At 38.0% G+C, this 12,761-nt stretch overlaps 1 protein-coding gene across 10 annotated transcripts in view; it reads right to left on the bottom strand.

Moving 5' to 3' along the window:
* The window catches only part of RABGAP1L (RAB GTPase activating protein 1 like), a 741,235-nt gene that overhangs the window by 28,120 nt on the left and 700,354 nt on the right, over positions 1–12,761 (bottom strand). For 7 of the 10 annotated variants that reach the window (XM_061381704.1, XM_061381706.1, XM_061381713.1 and 4 more), the window contains one exon: positions 7,332–7,424. In XM_061381704.1, coding sequence (XP_061237688.1) covers positions 7,332–7,424 — 93 coding nt within the window. Of the gene's footprint in view, positions 1–848; positions 7,148–7,331; positions 7,425–7,911; positions 11,171–12,761 lie in introns of those variants that run through there. The other 3 variants (XM_061381712.1, XM_061381705.1, XM_061381714.1) reach the window with 3 other exon arrangements.

The raw sequence follows: 12,761 nt of genomic DNA, 5'->3' as shown, positions 1-12,761 counted from the left end.
GTTGCAAAGAGTCGGACACGACTGAGCACGCACGCACGAGGGTCCCTAAAAAGCCAAATAGCCTAGGGGGCAAGCCTACTGGCTTTTGCTCTAGCAAGAAGCTTCAGTTCAGTGTCTGCAAAGCAAGCAGCACGGTGGGGAGTGTGGACTCCTGCTCTGCACTCACAGACACATGGGGAAGCAAGCTCTGGGGCCAAAAATGCAGTATCGTCCTCCGAAGTATGAACCTGGGGTGGTCAGATGGAGATTTTCCATGAAGAGGAACCTGCCCACACTTACCATGGGTTAAAGACGACATGACTTGGCTGTCTCTTCCAGCCTTTCTGAGGAGTCAGAACTGTTTTTAGAACTGACTGATTCAAGAAACAGTTTGCCTTTATACTAAAGAAGATAGGGTTAGCTTTGGGAAAGGTAGTAATGTTGCCTGGTTCATTCTGAAATGTTGGCAAGGGCGTCCACCAGAAGTGGACTGGAAGTGGCCCCCTAACCTCAGCCAGGGCAGAAATGCTCACACGCCACACGTCTGCCCAAGCAGATGTGCTGACCGCTCAGAGCCCATAGACAACACAGGCAAATTGCTTCCCTTGCCTTTTGGAAAAGACTACAGGAGATAATGCTTACATAACCCTACAAATTCACATCACACTCTTGGAAACCTCCTCCATGTCACACAATTAACAACATTTGCACAAAAAGCAGAGAGCAACTTTTCTCCTTAGTTTCGTCCCCTCCTCCATAGGAGATGTGTAGCCAGGAAAGTTGGATTAGTATCTTGGGGGAGGAGGATACTGCATTTTTCGGAGAGACAGACGCTGATGTTACAGACACACACAGACAAAAAAACTTACCTCCTCAAAAGTCACAGACCAACTATCGTTTTCAATCATAGGTACAAAGACAATTGAAAAAAAAAAAAGAATATCCAATGAAATTGCACACCTACTAATACAATTAGGAAATGGTGATAACAAAAAACAGACACTTGGTAATGCTATTTTGCTCTGTTGTTTTTCCTTAGAGTGTCATTGACTCTGTGCTCTCTCCAGGACAGCTAACGTTTGATGGAAGAAATGATACTTGAGGCAGCCAATGGCAGCGAAGAGTGATACACTAAACTCCTCCCTCTCCACACTGCTATTTGCAGTCCGAGTGACTGATGCAAACGCTGTCCGTGGAACTATTTGCAACTAGGGTGTGAGTTGTTTACACTGTGTTGTTAAGAACTGGGTGGAAGGAACTTCCTTCAATCATAAAGCCAGAAACCTTGCAAAATATTTCATCTTCAGGCATGACAAAGCCAGCAACCTTGCAAAATATTTCATCTTCAGGCAACAGAATTATATTGTTGGGCAGGGAAATGCAGAAGAAAAACGGAGGTCCCAGGTCTCCTTGGTGTCTGGGGATTGGAGTTTGGGTGAAGCAGTATAAGGAATGGTGAAAGTGATTTTTTCCCAAGATGAGAAACCAGAGAAATGTGAACCGGCAATCAGAAGAAAATAAACTCAGCCTTAAAGGAAAAAATGATGGAGAAGGAGGCGGCTTTATAAACGCTAGCTCAGTATTTTGGGTGTGCTATCTGCTGCTATAATGAATTGTTGGCACATGATTTTAAAGACATTCCAGGGTCCAGAGAAAATGTTTCCCTAAAAGACCCAGGGCAATTTTATTAGCAACAACACACTCAACTCTCACCTTTCTTCTTCTGGGTGCCTCTTTCAAAAACCTTGATAGTCATCAAATTCAAATTTCATCCAACAGTTTTTGACATTCAAAGACAAATGCCTACAGACAATAATGTTTAAATGTCTACATTGTAGATGAGATTTGAGAAAGCAAATGTGGATATCTGAAATCATTTCATGCTCTTCCTTCACCCAACACAGCCAGTTTTATCTTTCTGGTGGAAATTTAAACAATTTTAAATGTCAAACTAAAGAGAAAATCTTGTCAGTAGTAACTAACTGGCAGTTGGCAAACCAGACTGAATTTCTTTTAGCATTTAAGAACCATCTTAGATTATACTCTAGCACAGGGTCAGCAAACTTTTAATGTAAATGCCCAAACAGTACATATTTTAGGCTCTGTAGGCCATATGGTCTTTGTTGCGGCTACTCAACTCTGCCATTGTTGTGTAAAAACAGTGATAGATAATAAGCATGCGGCTGTGTTCCAATTAAACTTTATTTACAAAAACAGGCAGTGGGCCATATTTGGCCCACAGGCCATATGGTTTATAAATCTCTCTACTACTCTAGCGTATAAATCAAATTTTTAAAAAGCAAATGGGTTACAGATGATGTAGAAACAGGAGTGTGATGTAATTTTCCAGTCATCCTCCTTTAACAGGAAACAAGATGTACTAAAAATTGAAGAAAAATTTTGGAGCATTAATTCTAAAACCATTGATAAACATACTGAAAGATTCTTAATATGCATAACCTTTATGTCTCCCCTGAGTGTTAAGTATAACTCAATCAGCAGACAAGGTGATTGAGTTTCAATCATCAGAAAGCATCAGAAACCACCTGCTCCTTCTTAGTAAGTGGCTCCAGAAGCATCAAGAGAGCTCAGGCTTGCCTTCTCCACCGTCCTACAGCAGTGAGTGCATGAGTTAGCCAAGAGCAAAGAGGGAAAGAGTGGCAGCATCCAAGGTTTAGAATTAAGTTGTCACAGATAGAAACCCTCCTCTTGACTATCACTGTTCATTAAAAGCATGTGATTTCATAACAAATATTTCCAAAAGCCAGTAACATCTCTGTGATGTGAAAAATAATAAAGTATGTTTATTTTCACTGGATGAAAAACATTTTTCAAAGATGGATTCACTTCTCTTGACTTCTATGAGTAAGGAAGGGTCCGATATGAAAACAAAACAAAACAAAATGGGGCGGGGGTGAGGATCTTTTTTTTCCAGATATGATTAGCATTATTTAAACTTTAGCATAATTTAAAAACAAAATACGATCACTGTTGTAAATTATTTCCTCAGATATGTAAGGATAGCAAATAATACAAGTACAAATTAAGTTTTATTTAGAAAACCTTGTTTGTACTATTTATAATTAAACAGCTTAATTTTAAATTACATGCAGGGACAACTGCTCTACAAAAATTAGTATGAGCAAGTAAAACCTTCTGTGAAATTACAGGAATCATTTTCTTTCTGTTTGAATTACATTTTAGTTAAAGAAAAAAAAAGTACTATGTCTAACCTCAAGAAAGAAGTTAAACATTCTAAATTTAATTATACTGAATATAGATAAGATCCTTCAATTAGAAACTACATATTTATAATACTGTCTCCCAAACCCAAGAGAGTTTTAAACATTCCTGATTCTTTCTAGGATTTGCCCAACTAGAAAAGGTAATAATATAACCTTCATTACACTTTGGGAAATTCACTGAATTTAATTAATTAGCTGTGCTTTTTGAAGACTTAACTCACATTTGTACAAGTAGTTCTTTCTTTAATTAAACAAGAAAAGCATATCATCTTCTAAAGACAGATGAAGGCTATAGTTCTCTAAAATTGCCATTAATGATTACATCATTAGAAAACTAACTTCCCCCAAATGAAAACAGTTCATCATCTTAAAATAAAAAATAATATTTTAACTTCTGAAATTGATAACCACCTATTAGGTGCTTGGCTACTAATTTTTTTAAATGACTAAAACAGCTGTACATATCCATGAATGTTTGTTTTCTGGGGATGTATACAAAGATGAAAGTATACATGATGTATTTCTACAGACAACTCTCTATCTTGTATTTCACTTAATCCAAAATTTATAAATATGCAAACCAAATCATCAGAGCAAATAAAAATCACTGCACAAATCTGGCCAGGTCAAAGTTAAGACGGATAATAAAAGAGGCTTATAATAAATACTTTGCATTCTTCTTCCAATAAAGTTTCCTTTCTGTATCTTGGAATCTAGTCATGAAGATAAAACAGAAAAAGTACACCAGAGGCTGTAAGCAGTCATTATAGAGCTCACTGAGTTTCAAATACAAACTTATTTCAAGATCAGGTAGCACAGGCACTGTGCATATATATGCATTACCTATTTATAGGTTTTATCTATGTGCATACATATATGTATATAAACATACACACACACATATAAAGATGAATCCATCATCCACTTTTGTTGGCTGGCCTTTCCCTTATAAATATGAGTACATATAGGATCTATAGTTATTGATTAACTCTAATTCTGACAGGAGGTCTCCCTCCTTTAAGTATGGTTTCTGCACAGGTACCTCTGGTATGACGGAGGCTTATGAAAAAACACGGCAGGCAGATGTTAATTCTCTTGGGACATTTAGCTTGGCGGGGTTTTTTTGTGTGTGGGGGGGGATATAATTCACATATCAAAAATTCACCTTTCTAAAATGTACAATTCAGTGGTTTTTCTACATTCTCAAAGTTGTACAACTGTCACCATTATCAAATTCCAGAACATTTGCATTGTGCTTAGGGTTCCAAAATTTAAATTTATACCGACGCCATTTCATCAAGTGTTAGGTACAGGTAAGTATCCTGACATAACCTCAAGAGGAGATACTTTCATATGTCATAAAAATAGACACAAAACACATGTTTAGATAGACACAGCAAGAATGTGAGTGCTGAGAGTTATCTCTACATTGTTGGATCTTAAATTAAATTAAATCCATGTCTGGTTTCCCTGAAACAGCTCTTTTAGTACCCCACCATGCCCAAGAGAAACAGTATTAAGCTGAAAAAAATCTCTTGGAATATCATAAGGTATGACATTTCTGGGTCTTTTTTTTAAATCGACACAACCTTCTTAATTCTCTTGAATTAAGCTAGGGGGCAAGCTAGGGGGCAAGCAAGGCATTTTAAACACTATAGATCGTAACTGCTGAGGAGGGACTGTTAGTGAACTGTGTAAGTTCTAACTCAATGCCTTCAAAGATCTTCCCCAAGTTATTCTTGAGAATTTTCATATCTAGGTTCCCAGTCCCTGGACATGAACAGTGAATTATAAAGTGCTTATGCCCAGGGCATAAATCTTACTCTTGACAGGATTAAATTTATACGATGCTAAAATGTATTTTCTAAGATACTTTCCTAAGTTAATGAATACAACTGTAATTAGCTTCTTAAACTAGATATTGACTATCTGAAAGAACAAATCTCCTGATGGGTGAAAACCATGTGCTCAATTGTCACCTTGGAAATGTAATTATAATGTGATAACTTTACCAAGTTTATCTCCAGTACAAATTTTTAGACATTATTAAAAGGGTATAGGAATATTAGCTGAATGATGCATTAGCAAGCTATTACAATAATACAAAAATAGCTATAGAGGATATCTTATATACATAAATAGAGCATTTAAGCCAAAAAGTAGTACCTGTGTTCAAAACAAACGCCAAAAAAAAAAGTTTAATTCTACTTTGATTCCTCAGTAAAAATTGTACACATCAATAGTATATGTATGATAGTCACTTTAAAAAATAATAATAATACACATTGTACTATTCACTTATACGTACCTGCTTTGACACAAAAAGGATATAAGAAACAATAACAAGTTCAGTTCCAGACTGAATTTGAACACAATTTTAGTCTTTCATTCCCCTGTCTTCTATTTAAAGCACGCTTCCCAGACTTCACTCAGAATGATGGCAGCAATAAGAAAATCAGAATGATGCAAGCAGCAGGAGAGTTTCATTTTGGATTCTTAAAAATATTTTTTAATTACTACTTCAAAGCTTTCTACAGCAGCATGCTACATTAAAATTGGTTTTATTGAGGGGTAGAAATTAGCTTCCAACTATGAGTACTTTATATGGTAACAGTTCTGCATAGCAGTGGGATTCTACTGTCAGCCAGTTTTATAAACAAAGGGAGAAACATACAGATGTTAGATTATTAGGTTAACAATACTTGGGAGAATTAGGAGAAAGATAAGTGAGGGACTGGTGGGGCAAAAACAAATTAAGGGGATAGTATTCTAGCAATAATTGGGTAATTAGAGGCAGCAGGCCTAATAAGGCTAATAACAACCATTTTACTGAACAACTTTGTGCTGGGTACTTTGCATACAACGTACCTCATCTTCACAACAATCCTTCAAGGAAACGTGTATACCACACATTTTACAGATGGGGAAGAGGTCCAGTAATCAGTCTAAGATGCTGAACAGTGGCATGGGGGTTAAAATCCCCAACTTGGACTCCAAATCCTGTCTCATTTTTCAGAAATTCAGGTTTTGAATTCAGATCTGACTACAGAATCCATACACGCCTTCCACCACTCCCTTATGTCAACGTTCCATGCTGTTCAGTTCAGCAACAGAAACAAGATAGACTGCATGACTGCAGTGGCCTGTGTCCAGCTCTCTGACTACATAAAAGCAACTCTAGTTACAGAAGTGGAAGTCATCTCACAGTGAGTGGCTTAATTAATGATGTCATCACTGTACTTTTTGGGGCAAGTTGTTTCAGCATCGCTGGGACTCAGGTGTATGAATGCAGTATTCTCTTGTCCTAATGTACTGATGTGGAGAGGGAATCATTATATGTCTGTAGGAATCTGAAGAATCAAAACATGCTGAAGAGAGACACTAATATTTCAGTCAGAAAAAAGTAAGGGTGGGGTCAGTATTTCCCCAACACTGCTTTATGGAAACTGTTGCTAATTACCATTGAGGACATCTTTATAACCAGCCCAATTTTTTAAAAATACTGCAACTAGCTGGGATATTAAACTGAATCATTTTGATTTTGGAACTGCACTCTGTAAAATGTCACTGTTTTTTATAAACTTGTTCGTGGAAATAAATGTTGCGACAAACACCATGACTGTGCTCAATATACCTTTGTGGTTTTTATTCTTTACTTTTGAATGAGTTTGTGTCTTTAACATTGGCTCCAGACAGGGGTGAGTCTGAAACGTTATCGGGCCAGTCTTGGAACAGTTCGCCTTCTAACAGTCTTTGTGGATGTACCGTGCACAGCTAAAACCATACTTTGCCATTTTTCTTTTTTCTCATTTTTGAAAGTAGTTGATAGCCACTTTCTCTCTTTTCTTTTTCCCTTTCTTTCAGCTTCTTATGAAGACTCCCAGTATAAATGCAACAGGTGAAGTCACCTACAAATATACAAACTGAAAGAAAAGAAATATTATGTTTGGCTACTCAGGAGTCTCCTGAGATGAAAACATACCTGGACATTGAGCAAAGTCACAGTTAACATCAATCAAGAAGGAATAGAGGGAACGAATGTCCCCCAGTTGCGGCTCTAGGGGAAAGAGGATATTGGCTCAAACAGGTGCCCTGTGTCTCCCATACCTTGTATCTATCCATTGGGTCTTCCTGCTGCAGCTGACTCTCTCGCATTGTCTGATATTCTTTCTCATATTTCTTTAGCTTCTTGGTTGGTACCTGCAGGGTTGAGAGGAAAACCATGTTAGAAAAAAATCATTTAGGAAACCATTTTCTGATGTATTTCCCAACGAAGTCTCTGGCTTTCTAAAGGAGGACACCTGACTCAATGTAGGGTGGAAATCTAGACCCCCTGGTGGCTCACGATGTGTAAAGAATCTGCCTGTAATTCGGGAGACCTGGGTTCGACCCCTGGGTTGGAAAGATCCCTTGGAGAAGGGAATGGCTACCCACTTCAGTGTTCCTGCCTGGAGGATTCCATGGACAGAGGAGCCTGGCAGGCTACAGTCCAAAGAGTTGGACATGACTGAGTGACTAACACTTTCACTTTTAAAGTTTTTCTGTAAAGGTCCACATAGTGTATATTTTAGGCTATGTGGGCCATACGGTCTACGGTACAACTCCACTGTTGTTACTACACAAAAACTGCAGATAGGTGATATGCAAACAAATGAGTGTGGTCATGTTCTAACAAAACTTTATTTACCAAAAGAAGTTGTAGTTGGTCCTTGTCGGTTCCACAGCACTGCTGACATAGCATCCCTTTTTCTTGTTAATGTATTTAACAGTGCTATTACTTCTGTTAACTGCTTTTCTTAAAGTAAAATTCATTCTTCTGCCATGTTAAAGATCATAATTATTATTTTATAAAAAGACTGAGCAACAAAGAAAAATTTTTAATGGAACCTACATACTGGAGAGAAAGCAGATTCGAGAACTGGTAGGCAAACGATTTCTATTTCATAACGGTTGTCAAGAGAATTAAATGACATAAAGTATCTAAAGTAATGCCTGGTTCATGGGATTTTTAAAAACAGTGTTTCTAGAAAATATTATAAAAATTAATCCATTAGAATCTGTCATATGTTTTATATAATAGACTAAGTCTACTTTTAGGTTATTCTTGATCAATCAAAACTTACAGAATTCCTTTAAACATCAAAATCTCCCCTTAATGTTTAGGTCCTAACATGAAGCTAAAGTTTTAAAATGAAAACAAGTGTGTTACTTGGCTAAATTCTTGGGGACTGAGTGAAGGCAAAGACCATGTGTTGATGCTCCTCAGCCTCCATCACGACATCTACCCAAGTAATTGGCCCCTAGGAGGCCCTCAACAGATTGCTTTTTGTCAAGTTCAAAACCTGGCATTTAGAAAACATGTAAGTATGTGTGTGAGAGGGTGAAAGAGAGGATGGAAAGCAGCAGAAGGAAAATAAAATAAACTTATGGTATCCTGGGATAAGGATTGTTTCAATTCTCTCGTATTTGGCCAGAGAATTTGTTAAATAAAAAGCAAAGACACTAGGTTATTCTAATTACTTTGTTCTTCCCATCCAGGCACATTGTGAGTGCTGGAATTATCTGCTTTTCATCACAACTGGGAAGTTTCACAGAGTCCAAGCCCATCGGGTAGTGCAAATCATTCAACAATATGACGACAATATTCATTTGGCTGACAGGGACTGCCTACCCAGGAAGACAAGAAAGGGCGCTTTCAAGCATGTTCACTGAATTGCAAAACCATTACTGAATACTGGCATAAGAAACTCTGATCTTTACTACTCCATCTCCAGAGACCTTCAACAAAACACTGTGACCAACGTGAGTGCAAGGTAGAAAAATGCCACCTGCCAACAGTATGGCCTTAAGATCACTGAAAAACAATGAGGAAGATATAAATGATCATGTACTAACAAAACAGCAACAACATTATTTTTCTTGACTTTGAGAGGCACAATTTTATCCAGTTTTCTTTTCTCTGTACTTATCATAAACTCTGAAAACCAAAAACAGATTCTCAAGATGAAGTGGCAAATCACTGGAACTGCAGTTGCCTGAAGCTGGGGAGAAAAAGGAAGAAGTCCCAGCATTTTAAGCAGTGAGAGGGGTTTCCCCGGTATCCCTAGGAGGCGGGGTCAAGGGGAGAAGTGAAAGGATTTGTGAGGAGGAGGGAGCCTACTCCAGCAGCCACTTACCCACAAGATGAGAAGGAAGTATTATACAATATGTAAATATTTTTGTGTAGCTGAATACTGGTACCACTGGGTACCAGGTTGAACATCAGTCTTGCATGCGTGCTAAGTGGCTTCAGTCATGTCTGTCTTGTACCCTACGGACTGTAGCCCGCCAGGTCCCTCTGTTCATGGGGATTCTCCAGGCAAAAATACTGGAGTGGGTTGGTTGCTATGCCCTCCTCCAGGGGATCTTCCCAACCCAAGGATCCAACCCACGTCTCTTTCGTCTTCTGCACTAGCAGGGGGTTCTTTACCACTAATGCCACCTGGGAAGCCCAGGAACATCAGTCTTAGGAGGGAGCATTTTCTACATGGTTCTGAAATGGATTCATTCACCAGTAAGTCAATTACATAGTATAACCTTGTCTCTAGAGAATTTCTCCTAAAACTGTATTTTTTCAATTGAAACTATTTATGACTGAGGGTTTTTTGTTAACATGTAAAAGAGTGTCCTTTTAAAAGTCAATCTTGTTACTTATGTTAAGAGGTTCATTTCAAAGTGAAATATTTTAAAAATGCATTAAACACCCCTCAGTAAGCTAATCCTTTCCCATCTGGCTGAGATTCTAGGATGTTTGGCTTCATCTTGTTCAGGAAAATAAAGCAGGTTCCCAGAACAATATGTTGCTAGGAAACCTTCCAGGCTTATTTATCTTGTGTTGTGGGGTGATATTGAGCATCCACCTGTGATTGGCACAAAGTAAAAGGGAAAAAAAGGTGGAGGAGGAAGGAGAGCTGATATGAAACTCCTGTCGTTTATGAGATAATCAAAGAAAATAGACAGTTGTGGTTTTAAAAACTGACAAAATTGATTTTATTTTAGGGAACGTAATATTAAAAAACCTCTTCAGTAAGTAGTTTTAATTAAAAAAAAACAGAAAGTCATTAAGAATTATTAAAATTTAAACAACCTACTATCTCAAGAGTAGTATAGGTATCTTTTCCCTTAAGTTACATAAATTTAATGTAATTGTGCACTTGAACAATGAGATTTAAAGTATAGGGAAGCATGTGTGTAGGTTATATGCAAATACTATGTGATTTTGTGTAAGGGACTTGAGTATTCATGGAGTTTGGTATCTATGGGGGGTCCTGGGACTAATTCTCCATGGATACTGAGGAATGACTGTAATTACTAATTTGCTTTACTCTTTCTCAAGGTTAATCAAGCTGGCCTCAGTAGGAGATACAGAAGGCGAAGAATGAATAAGAATACAGTAGTTCCCTCTCATCCACACCGGTTGTCAGACTGCAGACAGGACCAAACTCTACATACACTCTATATTTTCCTATACATAGGAACAGTAACAATAATAATTATAGAACAATCATCACACGCTGTAATAAAAGGGTTACTTGGACACAAGCACTGTGAGACCAGACTGCTGATTTGATAACCGAGGTGGCTATTAAGTGACTCCTGGTGGGAACACAGTGTGGCTACGCTGGGCAAGGGGATGATCCACATCCTGGGAGGACTGCAGCAGGACAATGGATCCTAATCAGAACAGCTCAGAATTTAAAACTCACGAATTTTTCACTTGTTCATTTCTGGAATTTTCCATTTAGTATTTTAGGATTGCCTGAGAAGGCGATGGCACCCCACTCCAGTACTCTTGCCTAGGAAAAAACCCCACGGACGGAGGAGCCTGGTGGGCTGCAGTCCATGGGGTCACCAAGAGTCGGACACGACTGAGCAACTTGACTTTCACTTTTCACTTTCATGCATTGGAGAAGGAAATGGAAACCCACTCCAGTGTTCTTGCCTGAAGAATCCCAGGGACAGGGGAGCCTGGTGGGCTGCCGTCTATGGCGTCACAGAGAGTCGGACACGACTGAAGCGACTTAGCAGCAGCAGCAGGATTGCAGCTGACTAGGGTAACTGAAATCTTGGAGCAACTACTGTATGTTCAACATTCTCCACTTTCCATGCTCTCTCTCCTTTTCATTTAAAGCACTGATTTCCTGTTTTTACATAATTCTGATAGAAAACATACATATGTATATACAAGTTTTTTTTGTATATCAATTAATTTTAGGTGAATTTGTCTTAATAATCTTTACTTCAGTAATCATGCCCATCTAGGTTATCACCTCACTTCATATTTTTATTACATTATTTTGAATACCTCTGTCCCTGGGATTTCCCAGGCAAGAATACTGGAATGGGTTGCCATTTTTTTCTCCAGGGGATCTTCCTGACCCAAGGATAGAACATGCATTTCTTGCATTGCAGGCAGATTCTTTACCACTGGGCCACCCAGGAAGGCCTTTGATCAGTAGTAATCAGCATTAAGAAAAACATGAAATGCCTTCATGCCAGAGAATTTCCTTATAGTTTTAGAGATATAATTTAGAAAACTCTATATTAGAAAACTATATTTAAGCCTCCCAACAATTAAGATAAACTAAAAAAAAATTATTTTACAAATAGAATCTAAGTAATACTTGGAGAGTATTTGCCCAAGAGAGGTAACTTGCCCAACATCACATAGCTGGTAAATGGAGTCAGAAATGGGATCCTGGCAGTCTGCCTGCAAATTCTGTCCTCTTTGACCACTTAGATCTACTGCCTGGGACCAGATGACTGAGGCAAAGCTTCTTGAGAAGTTGACAGTCTAGACATAGTGCTAATTATGTGTCTAATTACATATAGTTCCCTAAGTCCAACAGCAGATGTTCATAAGGGTACAAGGGTGATCAGGAAGAAATTTGCTGGGGTAGGGGGAGAGCACCTCAATAAGGATTTTTCATTATGACTGGTTTATGTAAACTTCCTTGCCCAATCAAACATTCCTGTACTTCCCTTTGCTAATTTTTAACAAGGGGCCACTCACTTGTAAGAGGCATTTATTTTTGGCTTGATGAATCTGCTTCTTTATTTCAAAAATAAATACAAAACTATTTACTAATCTATACAAATGCTGGCAAAGTAAATCACTATGTTTTAAAAAGGCTGATAAGATCTAGTCAATATTTTCCTGACTGTCAGAGGTCTGAGTGCCTAAAAAATTAACAGGCCAAAGGTATTAACTATTATGTACTACTGCTCTTACTTCAGATAATTTCTTAAACTAAACATCAATGATTCTAATTTAATATATTAATCACTGGATAGAGAAAAACATAAAAAAAGTAGTATAGCACCACATTTCTTGGTTATGGGGGGCTGGTGCTCAGACTGAGAATTTTTAATTGAGTCACTTCCATCAAGATCTGTGAACAGAAAGTGGATCAGTGGCAACCAAAACCCTAATAGTAAGTTTGCAGAAACCTAAAGGACTTAGAATGAAATAACTGGGAAGAAATCAAGAGAGGACAT

Source organism: Bos javanicus, chromosome 16 (assembly GCF_032452875.1).
Source record: "Bos javanicus breed banteng chromosome 16, ARS-OSU_banteng_1.0, whole genome shotgun sequence".
NCBI classification, from domain to species: Eukaryota; Metazoa; Chordata; class Mammalia; order Artiodactyla; family Bovidae; genus Bos; species Bos javanicus.
Note: the sequence above shows the minus strand (reverse complement) of the source record. Positions and strands in the feature narration are given on the sequence as shown.